The sequence below is a fragment of the Megalobrama amblycephala genome, linkage group LG10 (assembly GCF_018812025.1).
Source record: "Megalobrama amblycephala isolate DHTTF-2021 linkage group LG10, ASM1881202v1, whole genome shotgun sequence".
Lineage (NCBI taxonomy): Eukaryota > Metazoa > Chordata > Actinopteri > Cypriniformes > Xenocyprididae > Megalobrama > Megalobrama amblycephala.
The window spans coordinates 1,873,486-1,888,930 of NC_063053.1; the positions used below are offsets into that span (position 1 = coordinate 1,873,486).

The following is a 15,445-nucleotide window of genomic DNA, read 5'->3' on the forward strand; positions in this document are numbered from 1 at the left end:
CATGCTGTTATCATTGCAACTTTCTATAATATTGCTGTACAGTATCAATTCAAGGCCAAATTAATGAACAATACTGCAAATAGCAGATATATTAACACAATATTTGTCCCTAGAATTAATTTGCAGGGCATTTTAACCTTTATTACAGCATTTTTTTTTCTAATCACGTTTGTTGCAAAGCTGAAGGGAAAAGGCAATGCAAATGTTTCAGGGTCAATCGAGATGTATATAGCCAATTTTGTGCAGATACAAAGTATGTTTATTTAATCAAAACATACCCTTAAACATTCATATACATCCCATTATGCTGAAAAACAAAATTAAGCCCACTTTACACATCTGAATGTCCTTGTAAATGTCATATATCCACAGAATTGCATAATCCTTTAGTCCATTTCTAACTAATGGGCAAGATAAAGTAACCAATAATACACCAGATCACATGAGCAGTGTGTTTGATCTGATTGGCGGTGCTGTATGTCAGCTGATGTGTGTGTAATGTGCTCAGGTGCATGTGAAGGGATTATCTGTATCTAGAGGTAATGAGCAAATCCTTCTGTCAGAGCTGAGCCTCTTCTCTACAAACACTATAAAGCCCTCTGTATACTTCGTATACTTCACAGTCGAACGCACAGTCTTGCAAAGTACACCTCATTTGACTCAAGCAGGTTTTGTTCGACTACCTTGTGAATCGACACCCTCAGGGCACGGTTGCCACTTTGTGGATAAACTAATTATTGCAAAAAAATTAAATGTGCATGTGCGTGTACAGTACGTGCATACTCTTCTGATGGCGAAATTCGCATCTTGCGTACTGTACGCTGACCCTTGCGTATGCGTAAAAAGTGAAGTATACTTTGGACTTAACTGTACTGGAAAAAGAGCAAGCTGTTACCAAAGAGGCCTTACTGTAAAACATAAGTAATTAAGATTAAGAAAAAAACATATATTTTATATTATATTACTTAACCAAGTAACCATTAGATCCCCCTTGTGTCAGTTTCAAAATAAAAAAAACAATGTAAATAAAGTGTGCACTGGGAAATATTGACGCAAGTCATGCGAAAGGACCTTCAGTATTCCAAGTTTAGAGGCACAAAACCTTTAAACAAAGAATCTGAAGTTTTTGCCTAATTAATTTCACAGGGAAATCACAAGAACTCTCAGGGAACAGCAAGGGAACATTCATCATTGTATAACCGAGGGGAATCTATGAGGATACTACTTAGGGAAAGGGACAGGGAATCCATGGCCAATTTCTAACACTACGGGAATAACATTCATTCCTGGAGATGGCAAATTAGAGGAACCATTCCGAGGTACAAAAAAAAAAAAAAAAAAAAAAACGGAGAAAAGCAACTGCCATCCTACAAATCAGGCCTAACGAGGAACGCAAGATATTAGATGCAGGGGTTAGGAGCGAGATGCCTTTGAGTTATGCAGAGCGGCTAGTGAAACGGTTAAAGCTGCAAGCAGGTGTTACTCGGCCTCCTCTAGCCCATAACCTCCAAAGGCATCGCAGAGGGACGGAGGAGGGTTTGTTGTATTTCTCGAGGGGTGAGGAAGAGGAGGCGATGTGTGAGGACAGACTCACCGCACTGGGCACCTGGGCCGCTTTGGGTCGTTTCGAGTGGTCCAGAGCAAAGATAGTATACTCAGAGAGAAAAGCAGGTTCTGCTATCATCCCAGCCAGCAGCTGAACGACCCCCCCATACGAGTCAATGCATTAATGACGGGACCGAGGAGTGAAGAGCAATGAGAAAACAACACAATGAGTGAAACGACAGAAAAATAGTCAGAGGATGAGAAAATGACATCTGTGGAAACAGAAAGAGAATTGAGACAGCGGATCCACACTCAGGCTGCAGACTTACACTGTTTGATGTCACTACCAAAAGCTGATGATTTTGTGTGTTGAGTTCCATGATTGGCATCAAAGCATGATGTGTCATTAGTAGAGACATCAAAAAGGTAATTCTAGCCGTCATGGCACAGAAGAAATTAGGGCTCAAAAATAAGGATGGGTCAGTGAGTTGACAAAGCTGTGTTGTCACTTTATCTTACAGTTTTTGTGTTTCTACTGCATCAAATTTTGGTGAATTAAATATGACACCAAGGAAAAGTTTTGACTTTAGTATGGAAGCTTGTTTCCACCACTATATAAAAAAAATAAAAAAAGGTAAATGCGTCTTTTTCCGACTTTTTTTTTCACAATTGCGTGATATAAAGTCGGAATTGTGAGATATAAAGTCAGTATTGCCTGATATAAAGTCAGAATTGCCTGATATAAAGTCAGAATTGCGTGATATAAAGTCAGAATTGTGAGATATAAAGTCGGAATTGCCTGATATAAAGTCGGAATTGAGTGATATAAAGTCAGAATTGCCTGATATAAAGTCGGAATTGAGTGATATAAAGTCAGAATTGCGAGATATAAAGTCAGTATTGCCTGATATAAAGTCAGAATTGCATGATATAAAGTCGGAATTGTGAGATATAAAGTCAGAATTGTGAGATATAAAGTCGGAATTGCCTGATATAAAGTCAGAATTGCATGATATAAAGTCGTAATTGAGTGATATAAAGTCGGAATTGTGAGATATAAAGTCGGAATTGTGAGATATAAAGTCGGAATTGTGAGATACAAAGTCGGAATTGTGAGATATAAAGTCGGAATTGTGAGATATAAAGTCGGAATTGTGAGATATAAAGTCGGAATTGCCTGATATAAAGTCGGAATTGCCTGATATAAAGTCGGAATTGCCTGATATAAAGTCGGAATTGTGAGATATAAAGTCAGAATTGCATGATATAAAGTCAGAATTGCGAGTTATAAAGTCAGAATTGCATGATATAAAGTCAGAATTGCGAGATAAAAATTCAGAATTGCGAGATATAAAGTCAGAATTGTGTGACAAAGTCAGAATTGCGAGTTATAAAGTCAGAATTGCATGATATAAAGTCAGAATTGTGAGATAAAAAGTCAGAATTGCGAGATATAAAGTCAGAATTGTGTGACAAAGTCAGAATTGCGAGATATAAAGTCAGAATTGCGAGATATAAAGTCAGAATTGTGTGACAAAGTCAGAATTGCGAGTTATAAAGTCAGAATTGTGTCTTATAAACTCAATTCTGAGAAAAATTCTGATTTTATAACTCGCAATTCTGACTTTATATCTCACAATTCTGACTTTATATCATGCAATTCTGACTTTATATCATGCAATTCTGACTTTATATCTCACAATTCTGACTTTATATCATGCAATTCTGACTTTATATCATGCAATTCTGACTTTATATCTCACAATTCTGACTTTATATCTCACAATTCTGACTTTATATCATGCAATTCTGACTTTATATCTCACAATTCTGACTTTATATCATGCAATTCTGACTTTATATCATGCAATTCTGACTTTATATCATGCAATTCTGACTTTATCACTCACAATTTTGAGAAAGTCAGAATTGTGAGATAAAGTCGCAATGACCTTTTTTATTTTGTATTTCATGGCAGAAACAAGTTTCCATACTTTAGTGATAGCCTTGGACTCAGACCTCTAAAACTTATTTTTCATTAAAACATAAAATCATAACATAGTGTAATATAATAAAAATAGAATATAATAAAATGCATAATAATATAAAAATCTATATTATAAATGCATATAAATCTTTATACATACTAGCATATCTAGTATATATTTATAAATACTAGTAGTATGTATTATTTATAAATCTTGATAAATATATTTTTATGTTATATATATATATATATATATATATATATATATATATATATATATATATATAAAGTGAAATATTATATAAAGTTTTTCAATTTAAATATACAGAATATATCAAAAATTCTGACAGACATCAATTTAGGTTTTTGTAAATATTAATTGTGGCAGGGCCAGTGATAATGTTGCCAATTCTAGTAAAAACTAAGCAAAAATAATCCTTATTGTTGAGCCCTGGAAATGCTGAAATGGTGTGGAATTCATTCTGAGATATGGTGGAAATTTCAAAAAGAAATACAAACAGAAAATGTGAGACAAAAGTGCAATCAAAACCTCGGCTCACGGGTCAGTAAAACGGTTCACCCGCAATGGTGACATACTTCATTCTATTTGAGCTGTGATTCATAAAAGAGGACAAAAACATCAATAAAACAAAAAATAGTAACTCGATTTAGGCTACTTTGGTGAAATTTCCAAAGATAAACAAAAACAGAGTGTCTTAAAGTCCATTACTATTTCCTAAGGCATATTCATAAGTCATTATTTACCATGTTTGTTTAAAGATTCATGCTTCAAAGGGGGTCTAATGTCACAGTCCAGAAATGACAAAACTGAACTATTATTAGCCTGCATTAGTACAATAATAGCATGTCATGTGTTACCAACCAGCTGGAGATTATTAAACTGATTTTATATCTCTGCAAAACAAGAGGTAGATCATTTAACTTAACCAGCATTTTAATTCACAGATTATTAAATCTATATTTAGACTCTTAAGTGACGCTTAATATTAAAATTTCAAACCAAGTAAATATTTGAATTCTAGTATGGGACACGTTGCATATCCCCACACCTCTGACAAACACCAAAACCCAATGGAAGTAAAACAATTAGCAGATCTGACCTGACACGAAGGCATTTATTAAATGTACTGAAATCTTGTGAAAAGCTTGTGTTATTGTGTATTCTTATTCATAACGGTTCAGATTTTCTATGCAGAAGAGTTAAAGGGCATATCTGGCACATGGAAGCAGCTGCTGCTCATTTACATGCACTCAAGACCAATGAGAAGAAGGCCCGTTTTAGTTTGTCTGCGTACCTCTCTGTCGTTGGGGGAGGCCGAGGCATCCTGATGCAGGAAAGGGGGTTGAGCACGCCTCTCTCCTGAACTCACCTGCCGGACACAGACATGTGTGTTATACATCAAGACACAATAATCGCATTAGAATCAGAGGAAACTACTGCTCAAGTCACCATCAGATCAAAATCGAAAGTGGAATATTACATTATTTATTATAAATGATTTATTCGTGCACATCATAATTTTTGTTTAATTCATGTGCCGTGTAATCTTGAACCAAAATAACTTTCCCTCCCTCTTGCAGCATCCTTCTCTGATGATGGGGGCGGGGCAACCTGTCACTCACATGAGATCCACCAATAGCAAACCACAACCATCCAATCAAGCCCTGCCCTACATTTGTTCTTGTTTGCAAAGCAGTTTCACTCGGATATGTGTCACAATAGGGAAGAAAAAGCTATCACAGCTTCCGTTTCATGCCGAATTTAACCTTGTTTTACTGTACTGATTTCATCTAGAGGCCAAACACAAAAGAAATGTCATATTTAAATAGTAAAAACACGGAAAATGTCCAAAAAAAAAATATTTTATGGGACATTGAGACATATTCATTATTGTTCACCCTCAAATATTCATTATTGTACAGAAGAAAAACTATAATATGCAATGAAAATCCTCCTGCCCTGGAAATTTACATTTTCTGTTCAAGTGTAACCATACCATGGTAGTATTGTGGTACTAAAAACATATTTTAGTATGAAAATTAACCATGGTTTTATTATAGTAGTTTTGGCAGATTGATTACCATTTGTATAACCACAGTTTGATTACAAATACCATGGTTAATTTGTGGTTACCATGGTTTAAGTATAATAACCATGTTTTTTGTTTGTTTTTTTTGTTTGTTTGTTTTGTAGTAAAACCATGGTTAACTTTCATAAATAGTACTTTTTTGTATGTACATATAATATCATAGTATTATGCATAGTCATTAAATAAAATAAAATATACTTATAGTCAGTTATAATATAATTATTATACATTATTATTATTATTGCATTTTCTGTTTAAGTTAAAGGTGCAATATGTAAGATTTTCACAGTAAAATATCCAAAAACCACTAGTCCAGTGTTATATATTTTGTACACTTGAGTACTTACAATATCCCAAATGTTTCCAACTATTTGTAAATCGTGAGAAAATTGCAATTTTAACCAAGGCTCTGGGACGTGTGAGGAGTCGCCTGTCAATGGTGTCATACCCGCGTTACCCTCGGTTTCCGCTTTTATTTTGTAGAAACCATGGAAACACCAAAGACGCTTTAAAATATTACATGTTTTAATAGACAAGGGAACAACTGTTTTGATATATTTATAGACAGAAAACTAATTATTGTTTTATAGCTCAACACGTTTAGTCTTATTGTTTAAATCTAATTTTCATGATTTTTTGCGAGTGCCATGCTTTACCATGCCTCAGAGAAAAACACTATTTTGTGAAGTAGCTAACATAGCATAATCAGATGCAGCTTTATTTTTAGTAACCGTAATACAGCATTTTCTCCATCATACAATACATTTTAAAATGAATTGCATGTCATTTATCAACACAAGCCATCCAGCATTTAACATGATATTGTAAAATCGATCTATCTTACTGCAGTGTGTAACAGTGTCTCACAGCAGCCGCCGAGCGAACGCTCAGAGTAACGTTATAACATAATTTTCAACACTCTCAAATGTATCTAATATGATAAACAGAGCTGCGTTACCTCATACTCATGACCGGAAAAGCGGAAGCGGCGCCGGCGACTGTGTCATAATAAAAGTCCCGCTGCTCGTGAGGCGTGTGTTGCTCAATCGCTCCAGCGGCCTCGTTAATAATAACGATAATAATCTCATCCATGAACATGATTTCTTCCCGAGTCCTATCCCAATTCTATTCCACCGTCCGTTGAGGTGAAGACCACATGTCCCAAGATTCCGCGCTCAAACTTGACGTCATCAAGCTACTCCTTTGTTTTGAATAGGCCTCTAGCGGATATAAATCTTACATATTGCACCTTTAACAAATATTACCATGATTGTGCACTTCACAATATAACTTTTACAGTTTCACAACAGCAGATTAATATGAATTACATTTTTCAAATTACAACAGGCTAGTTTTATATTTAGGTTTAAATGTGATTAGTTGTTAGAAAAATCCTACAAATACAAATGAACAGTGTAAAATAGGTTTCAATTTTATTATGAAACATGACATAAATAGATATAAATAGGGTAAAATATGACACAGACATATCTTTTTATTATTTTATTATATTTTTATTTATTTATAACATATATTTACATTACATATATTTTATCTATAACACATTTGCTTAATAATTAAACCAAACTGAAGTAGATGTTTAATCTTTCAATAACACATCTGTTTAGGGAAACTTGTGTCTGGTTAACAGGTCGGGTTGGTTTGTGGTTCATTATAGGATTAGTTCACTTCTAAATGAAAATTTCCTGATAATTTACTCACCTCCATGTCATCCAAGATGTTCATGTCTTTCTTTCTTCAGTGGAAAAGAAATGAAGGTTTTTGAGGTTTTGAAGGCTCTAGATCAGACTCTTATTCCTCGTCTGGGATCATGTAGAGCTCTTTGAAGCTGCACTGAAACTGACATTTGGACCTTCAACCCGTTGAACCCCAGTGAAGTCCACTATATGGAGAAAAATCCTGGAATGTTTTCCTCAAAAACCTTCATTTCTTTTTTGACTGAAGAAAGAACATGAACATCTTGGATGACAGTAAATTATCAGGAAATTTTAATTTGAAAGTGAACTAATCCTTTAAGTAGCTGACAGACCAACACCCAAAGTCCAAAAACGACTGATCTAATGATAAACCTTCAAATGGGCTCTAAAATCTCTTATATTAACTACATGCCTTATCTTAATACCATGGTAAATACACAAAAAGTACAGGTAACTTCCTGACACCCATTTTCAACAACATACCAAAAAAGTACCAAGATATTACCATGATTTTTGGACATGTACCACAATAGTACCATGGTATTCTTAGAAGTACCATGAAAATACCATAGTACATGAATTTCAGTACCATAGTATTATTTGAAATGCCATGTTAATACCATGATGCTTCAATTGTAATTTTAGTACCGTTTTGTCCGTGCATAACCAACCCGCTAGTTTATTAGTTATTTAAAGAGCTTATACTGTAATTTAAATCTATAACACACGGTAATAAGTGTGTTAGAAGGCATCATTGTAGTATATACTTGATGTTGTGTTTTGTTTTGTTAGCATACATGCTACATGAGCAAAGAAAGTGCACTGACCTGCGCCTGCGCGCTGCTCCGCTGAGGCGACTGCTCCTCAATCACCTTCTGCTTCAGCTTCTTAAACATCACTCCATGCGATAATTGTCACGTCAGGAAAGGTTTTACTGTCCGATTACCAGTGTAAGAAACTTGATGTATGTGTGGATGAGAGCAGTGCGCAGATGCAGCTGACGTGGAGGAAAAGTGAACAGCTACGGGTGCACGAGAGGCTCAGAAAGGACGGTTATGAGTTATTGAACTCGCATATTTCAATGTCACTGAACTCAAATATACTGAACTCAAATATTTTGTATTTATGTGTTACTGCAGGGTATTTTCAAGAATACCATGGTAGTATTGTGATACTAAAAACACATTTTAGTATGGAAATTAAACATTTATTATAGTAAAAGTGTAGTAAGCATGTTTTTGTTTTTGTTTTTTTGTTGTTTGGTGGATTGATTTGCATTTGTATAACCACAGTTTTATTACAAATACCATGGTTAAACTTAATGTATCAAAACCATGGTTAATTAACTACAATAACAATGTTTTTTTTTTTTTTTTTTTTTGTAAAAGCAGTACCTTTTTTGTATGTAGATACAATATCATAATATTATGCATATTCATTAAATAAAAATACAATACTTATAGTCAATTAAAATATACAATTATTATACTAATTTTAACTTACATAGATTTCTGAAGAAGTCTTGTGATCAAAATATAATAAAATGTTAATAAAATAATAATAATTATATGATTTAGAATTTAAAAGGCAGATTTTTCTGACTTTTTTATGTTATTGAAGACATTATTACGCTCATTCAATGTACAAATCTTGTTAAAATTTCAATGTTGATTATATTTTATTAACCTTTTTACAAGTATTTAGCATCAAATGTTGTTTCAACATTATTTCAACTTCAACAAAAGAACCTTTCATATGAAAATAAGCAAATTAAATTAATCCTCTTAGCAAAATAAAAGTGTATTTTGTATTATTTTGTATGAATGGTTTTATTTTTATTGTGTTTTTGTCTTACAGCACGAACAGATTGAACCTGCAGTACATTTAATCTTAAATACACACTTTGTATGATCAAAAATGACCTTTTAACTGTCTTTAATTATTTTCCTATGTCTTTGTTATAGATATAAGAGTCTGGCCTTGTTCTTGTCATTCTTTATGTACTCAGATCTGCTCTTCTACACATCTCAGGGGTCAAATGTCACAGTGAACTAACTCATATCTGATCTGGTAACCCACAGGCTCTGTGATCAAACCCCAGAAGAGAAGTTACTGAGTTTTACTCATCATTACGCTCCAGGTTTCTCCAAAGGGACTGTCGCTATACAAACTGCATTGTATAGTTCACTTCGGATAACAAGTATCCACCTAATGAGCCATAAATATTTGATTACAGTGGGTTGTACGATTGAAAACAACACATTATTTATGGATGAGATGTCTAGGTAATGTATATTCACACATGATGTGTTCAGTGGGTCACTGTTTCTTGTGCTTTAATGCATTAGTTTTGCTCTCCATTTGATATATTGCTGTCTAGGAGAAACAATTGAGGTAATAAAGAGACATAACTGTGATTTTTCTTTCTTTTTGGCTCAGGATTCAGTGTTGCACATAATCTTGATAGGCTCTAGAGGGCGCTCATTGTAACTGTATTAAAGCCGTAGTGTTTTTGATCAAGTGGGAAGACAATAATAAAACATCATTATATTAAATATTGTAGTGAAGTTCCCCCTCAATGTCTCTAGTGATATACAGTATAAACCTTTAGTGCAATATCAATTTGATATTCAATGCGCAATCTTATTTGATATTCATATTTTTCACATTTTAATACAGACTTACTTCATAGCATATTCTAGATTTGTATTATTTTTTGTAAATGTCTGTGTTTCTATGAAGACTGGAAGCATCTGTTTCCAAACCAAATTTCTTTTGTGCATGAGCCAGTATAAATCTTTCTGATTCTGAGGTTGGTTATGGTTCTGTAGAAAACATCCCAGTAATACTTGTTCCAAAAATACAGGTGAGTAATGTGTTTTGCATTGATAAACTGAGCTTGATTAGTCATACTGAGGCAGATAATGCCATAAGCGTCAGTGTGGAGATCTCTGGCAGCATCATGAGCGATCAATGCTCAGCAGCAGGTTTCTGCCAGGTTGCAGGTCTGTGTGCATCCTTCATCCTGCTAATGTCACTGCTGGCTGAATACAGAAAACAATCCATCAGTGTCTCAGGTCACTACGTTCAGAATACTGTAGCCAGGAATACAAGCTTAAAATCCTGTATAATGTGGTTATTTTCTATGTATCAGATGTTATGACAACACATTGTCATGTTATAGTTTTTAGGTTTTCATTTTAATTATAAGTATTTTTTGTAGCACGTTATGGAAGTTGAAAGCTGTTGAAAGAGAATCTAAACAATTTGAAAATGCCCACTAAGTAAAACATCCTGCTCATGATTAACTATTTCGTTCCCTCGATTTACTTAATTGTGCGCATGATTTACTGTTTCATTCCCTCAAATCGTGCGCACGATTTACTATTTTGTTCCCTCGATCGATTTACTAAATTGTGCGCATGATTTACTATTTCATCTCCTTAATTTGCTAAATCGTGCACACAATTTATTTCGTTCCCTCGTGCGACTGATTTACTATTTTGTTCCCTCGATTTACTAAATTTTAAGCATGATTTACTATTTCATTTCCTCGATTTACTAAATTGTGCGCACGATTTACTGTTCCCTCGATTTGCTAAATCGTGCACACGATTTACTATTTTGTCTCCTCGATTTGCTAAATCTTGCACACGATTTACTATTTAATTCCCTCAATTTGCTAAATCTTGTGCACGATTTACTATTTCATTCCCTCAAGTGCATGATTTACTATTTTGTTCCCTCGATCATTTACTAAATTTTAAGCATGATTTACTATTTCATTCCCTCGATTTACTAAATTGTGCGCACGATTTACTAGTTCCCTCGATTTGCTAAATCTTGCACACGATTAACTATTTTGTTCCCCCGATTTGCTAAATCGTGCGCAGGATTAACTATTTTGTTCCCTCGATTTACTAAATCGTCCACACGATTAACTATTTTGTTCCCTCGATCATTTGCTAAATTGTCGCACGATTTACTATTTAGTTCCCTCGATTTGCTAAATCGTGCGCACAATTTACTATTTCGTCTCCTGGATTTGCTAAATCATGCGCACGATTTACTATTTTGTCTCCTCGATTTGCTAAATCGTGCGCACGATTTACTATTTCGTCTCCTCGATTTGCTAAATCATGCACACGATTTACTATTTCGTCTCCTCGATTTGCTAAATCATGCGCACACTATTTAGTTCCCTCGATTTGCTAAATCGTGCGCACGATTTACTATTTCGTCTCCTCGATTTGCTAAATCATGCGCACGATTTACTATTTCGTCTCCTCGATTTGCTAAATCATGCGCACGATTTACTATTTCGTCTCCTCGATTTGCTAAATCTTGCACACGATTTACTATTTCGTTCCCTCGATTTGCTAAATCATGCGCACGATTTACTATTTCGTCTCCTCGATTTGCTAAATCTTGCACACGATTTACTATTTCGTTCCCTCGATTTGCTAAATCATGCGCACGATTTACTATTTTGTCTCCTCGATTTGCTAAATCTTGCACACGATTTACTATTTCGTTCCCTCGATTTGCTAAATCATGCGCACGATTTACTATTTTGTCTCCTCGATTTGCTAAATCTTGCGCACGATTTACTATTTTGTTCCCTCGATCGATTTACTAAATCTTGCACACGATTTACTATTTAGTTCCCTCGATTTGCTAAATCATGCGCACGATTTACTATTTTGTTCCCTCGATCGATTTACTAAATCTTGCACACGATTTACTATTTAGTTCCCTCGATTTGCTAAATCTTGCACACGATTTACTATTTCGTTCCCTCGATTTGCTAAATCATGCGCACGATTTACTATTTTGTCTCCTCGATTTGCTAAATCATGCGCACGATTTACTATTTTGTTCCCTCGATCGATTTACTAATTCCTGCGCACGATTTAATATTTCTTTCTTTTTGCTAAATCATGCGCACAATTTACTATTTTGTTCCCTTGGTTTGCTAAATCTTGCACACGATTTACTATTTCGTTCCCTCGATTTGCTAAATCTTGTGCACGATTTACTATTTCATTCCCTCAAGTGCATGATTTACTATTTTGTTCCCTCGATCATTTACTAAATTTTAAGCATGATTTACTATTTCATTCCCTCGATTTACTAAATTGTGCGCACGATTTACTGTTCCCTCGATTTGCTAAATCTTGCACACGATTAACTATTTTGTTCCCTCGATTTGCTAAATCATCCACACGATTAACTATTTTGTTCCCTCGATCATTTGCTAAATTGTAGCACGATTTACTATTTCGTCTCCTCGATTTGCTAAATCATGCGCACGATTTACTATTTCGTCTCCTCGATTTGCTAAATCTTGCACACGATTTACTATTTCGTTCCCTCGATTTGCTAAATCATGCGCACGATTTACTATTTTGTCTCCTCGATTTGCTAAATCTTGCACACGATTTACTATTTCGTTCCCTCGATTTGCTAAATCATGCGCACGATTTACTATTTTGTTCCCTCGATCGATTTACTAAATCTTGCACATGATTTACTATTTAGTTCCCTCGATTTGCATGCGCACGATTTACTATTTTGTTCCCTCGATCGATTTACTAATTCCTGCGCACGATTTAATATTTCTTTCTTTTTGCTAAATCCTGCGCACAATTTACTATTTCTTTCTTTTTGCTAAATCATGCGCACAATTTACTATTTTGTTCCCTTGGTTTGCTAAATTGTGCGCACGATTTACTATTTCGTTCCCAAATCGAGGAAACAGGGCTAGGTTTCCCGATGACGTTGTCTCTTAGCGCGCTACAAAGACTCTAAAGGTAGACCTTAACTGAAGATATACCGTTTCTAGGCGTGTTCCCCGAAGTGCGACGTTACCAGGTGCTGTCCATGGCGGCGGTGCTGAATTGGTTGATATCGATGGCTCGGGAATCGATAATTCACTCTATACAGCAGCTGCTTCACTGCATTATGTGAGAAATCAGTGTTCGTTATAAAAAGAAGCACTTCAGAAGTAGAAATTGCATTTATCAGGACTCATGGGATGTTATAAAAGTAATCCAAATTGCAAACTAAATCTATATTGTAATTTATCTATATTCTGGGGGAGCGGAGCCCCCTAAGGCGATGTGTATCTGATATGAATAAAACACTTCGTCAAATTATAACTGAAAGGGTTATTGTTGCAGTTTCCGTAGACATCAGCGTATGGAATTTGATTTTAACAAACAATAAATGTCTTTTTTATCCAGTAGCCTACTTAATTCAAATGTGCATTTAAATGTCTGAAACCTAAAATAAACCTGATGTGGTTAAAAACACCGAATAGTTGTGACACATGACAAGCGCGTCTGTCTCTGGATCAGCGCTAAAGCACATTTGAATTTAGCAGTGAATCTTTGCATTTTATTCTTTGCCATAATCCTAATCGAACACTGCATGTATTACAGCTTCAGAATTATATTTGTATTGACTCTCTCAACAGTGATAAGGTATAGAGTGGTCCAGACCAACCTTACGAAAGTAAGACTTACAGAAGGTATACTTAACTAAGAATGTTTCGCGGTACAGCTTAAGGTATAATTTAAGAACGAGGTAGAGTTAAGAAGGTTTCGGGAAACCCAGCCCGGATTAGTAAATCATGCGCACGATTTAGCCTACTATTTTTTTTCCTGCATGTCATGTGTGGGGCTCCGTAAACTTTGCCTTAACCAAAACATGAAAATTAATTAACCTCCATAAAAAATAAAAACAATATAATTTTGCCTTGTATTGGACATTTTATTTTAAATATCTTTATTGGTATTTAACAAGACAATACATAATGATACATTCAATGAAATATAAAAGATTACAGATTGTATGCAATAAGAGAATTTGAGGGAAAGAATGAGCAATGCGATTGAACCATGACACAAGCCAGCCTCAAACTCATGTCTCCATGTGTCATGTACATTAACTGCACATCAGCTTTGCTTAATTCAACCCTCTATCCAAATCCTAATTCGACCCTTTATATTCAAAGAATGAAAGCACCATGCCAAATAACATCCATCTTCAGGAAACCGCAGGGCATCATGCATCTTCTCTGCAGATATATACAGTACATGATGTGATTTCTGTGAGCGACGTGCTGTTTAAGCCTCACTGAGCCTCGTCATGTGACCTCAGACCTTCTCCGAGGTGCCACAGCTGTGTTATTGGTTCTTGTAAAACCTCTTGCGCTGGGTCTAATAACACACAGATTCATTAAATCATATTTCCTGCAGATTTGTGTCAGAAATCTGATAAATGCAGGAGTTACAGGCAGATTACAAAGGTGGGACAGCATCTAAATGCAGCAAGGATACAGCCAATAAATTTCATATATATATATAGGCCTACACAAGTTTAATACAGGTAAAATGCAAACTTTATTTCAAAATGCCCAATTATATCAATTTTGTTAACCAAGCCACATTCTAGCCACAATGAAACGATGCAAAAAAGTGTAGCCTATTTTAAATCTGAATGAACTGATTTAAGTAATCCAGCACCATCAGCAGGTTTCGTGACACTCATGACAGACGTCAGCGGCTGCATCTCACAGGCAAAAAGTCGAACATTCATGAACTTTTTTTGACATTCTCCCCATGCTATCAATCCCACAAACCCCAGCGCGAGCCTCCCATAGAGAATGAATTGGAAGCGTCTGCTCTTCTCCGCACCAGTGGACGCACAGCGTTAGCCTGTTTTTTTTTTTTTTATCTGGAAGCAAAAGCACTTTAATTTCGTTCTCTCCTTTTAAAACAGATCCTGCCTTTGTCCTCAAGGATACGGCCTTTCACATTATTCATTGTTTTCATCACCTGCTCTTCTGCGGCCATGAAATATTCATCCAATACAAAGTGTCAGTTTCAGCAGGGAAAATCTCGAGCGAGCTGCGAGGTGACTCGTTATTCTGAGGTGAATCGATCGTCCCGCTGTCATGCGGATGTTCCCGTGGTGATTGTCACTGCATATGGAGAGAAAACAGGCCAGAAGCACACTGAGAATCTTTTGTTACTTACTAAAGCAAGTTTATACTCAGGGTTAGTGATCGGAATAAACCC

The 15,445-nt window shown here is 35.3% G+C and overlaps 1 protein-coding gene across 4 annotated transcripts in view; it reads right to left on the bottom strand.

The window, feature by feature from the left end:
- The window catches only part of golga4 (golgin A4), a 46,383-nt gene extending 37,978 nt beyond the window's left edge, over positions 1-8,405 (bottom strand). For 2 of the 4 annotated variants that reach the window (XM_048203906.1, XM_048203905.1), the window contains exons 1-3: positions 8,189-8,405; positions 4,849-4,923; positions 1,595-1,696 (exon numbers count right to left, since the gene is read on the bottom strand). In XM_048203906.1, the coding sequence (XP_048059863.1) occupies positions 1,595-1,696; positions 4,849-4,923; positions 8,189-8,257 (246 nt within the window). In that variant the 5' untranslated portion in view covers positions 8,258-8,405. The remainder of the gene's footprint in view (positions 1-1,594; positions 1,697-4,848; positions 4,924-8,188) is intronic. The other 2 variants (XM_048203908.1, XM_048203907.1) reach the window with 2 other exon arrangements.
- Between the last annotated feature and the right edge of the window lie 7,040 nt (positions 8,406-15,445).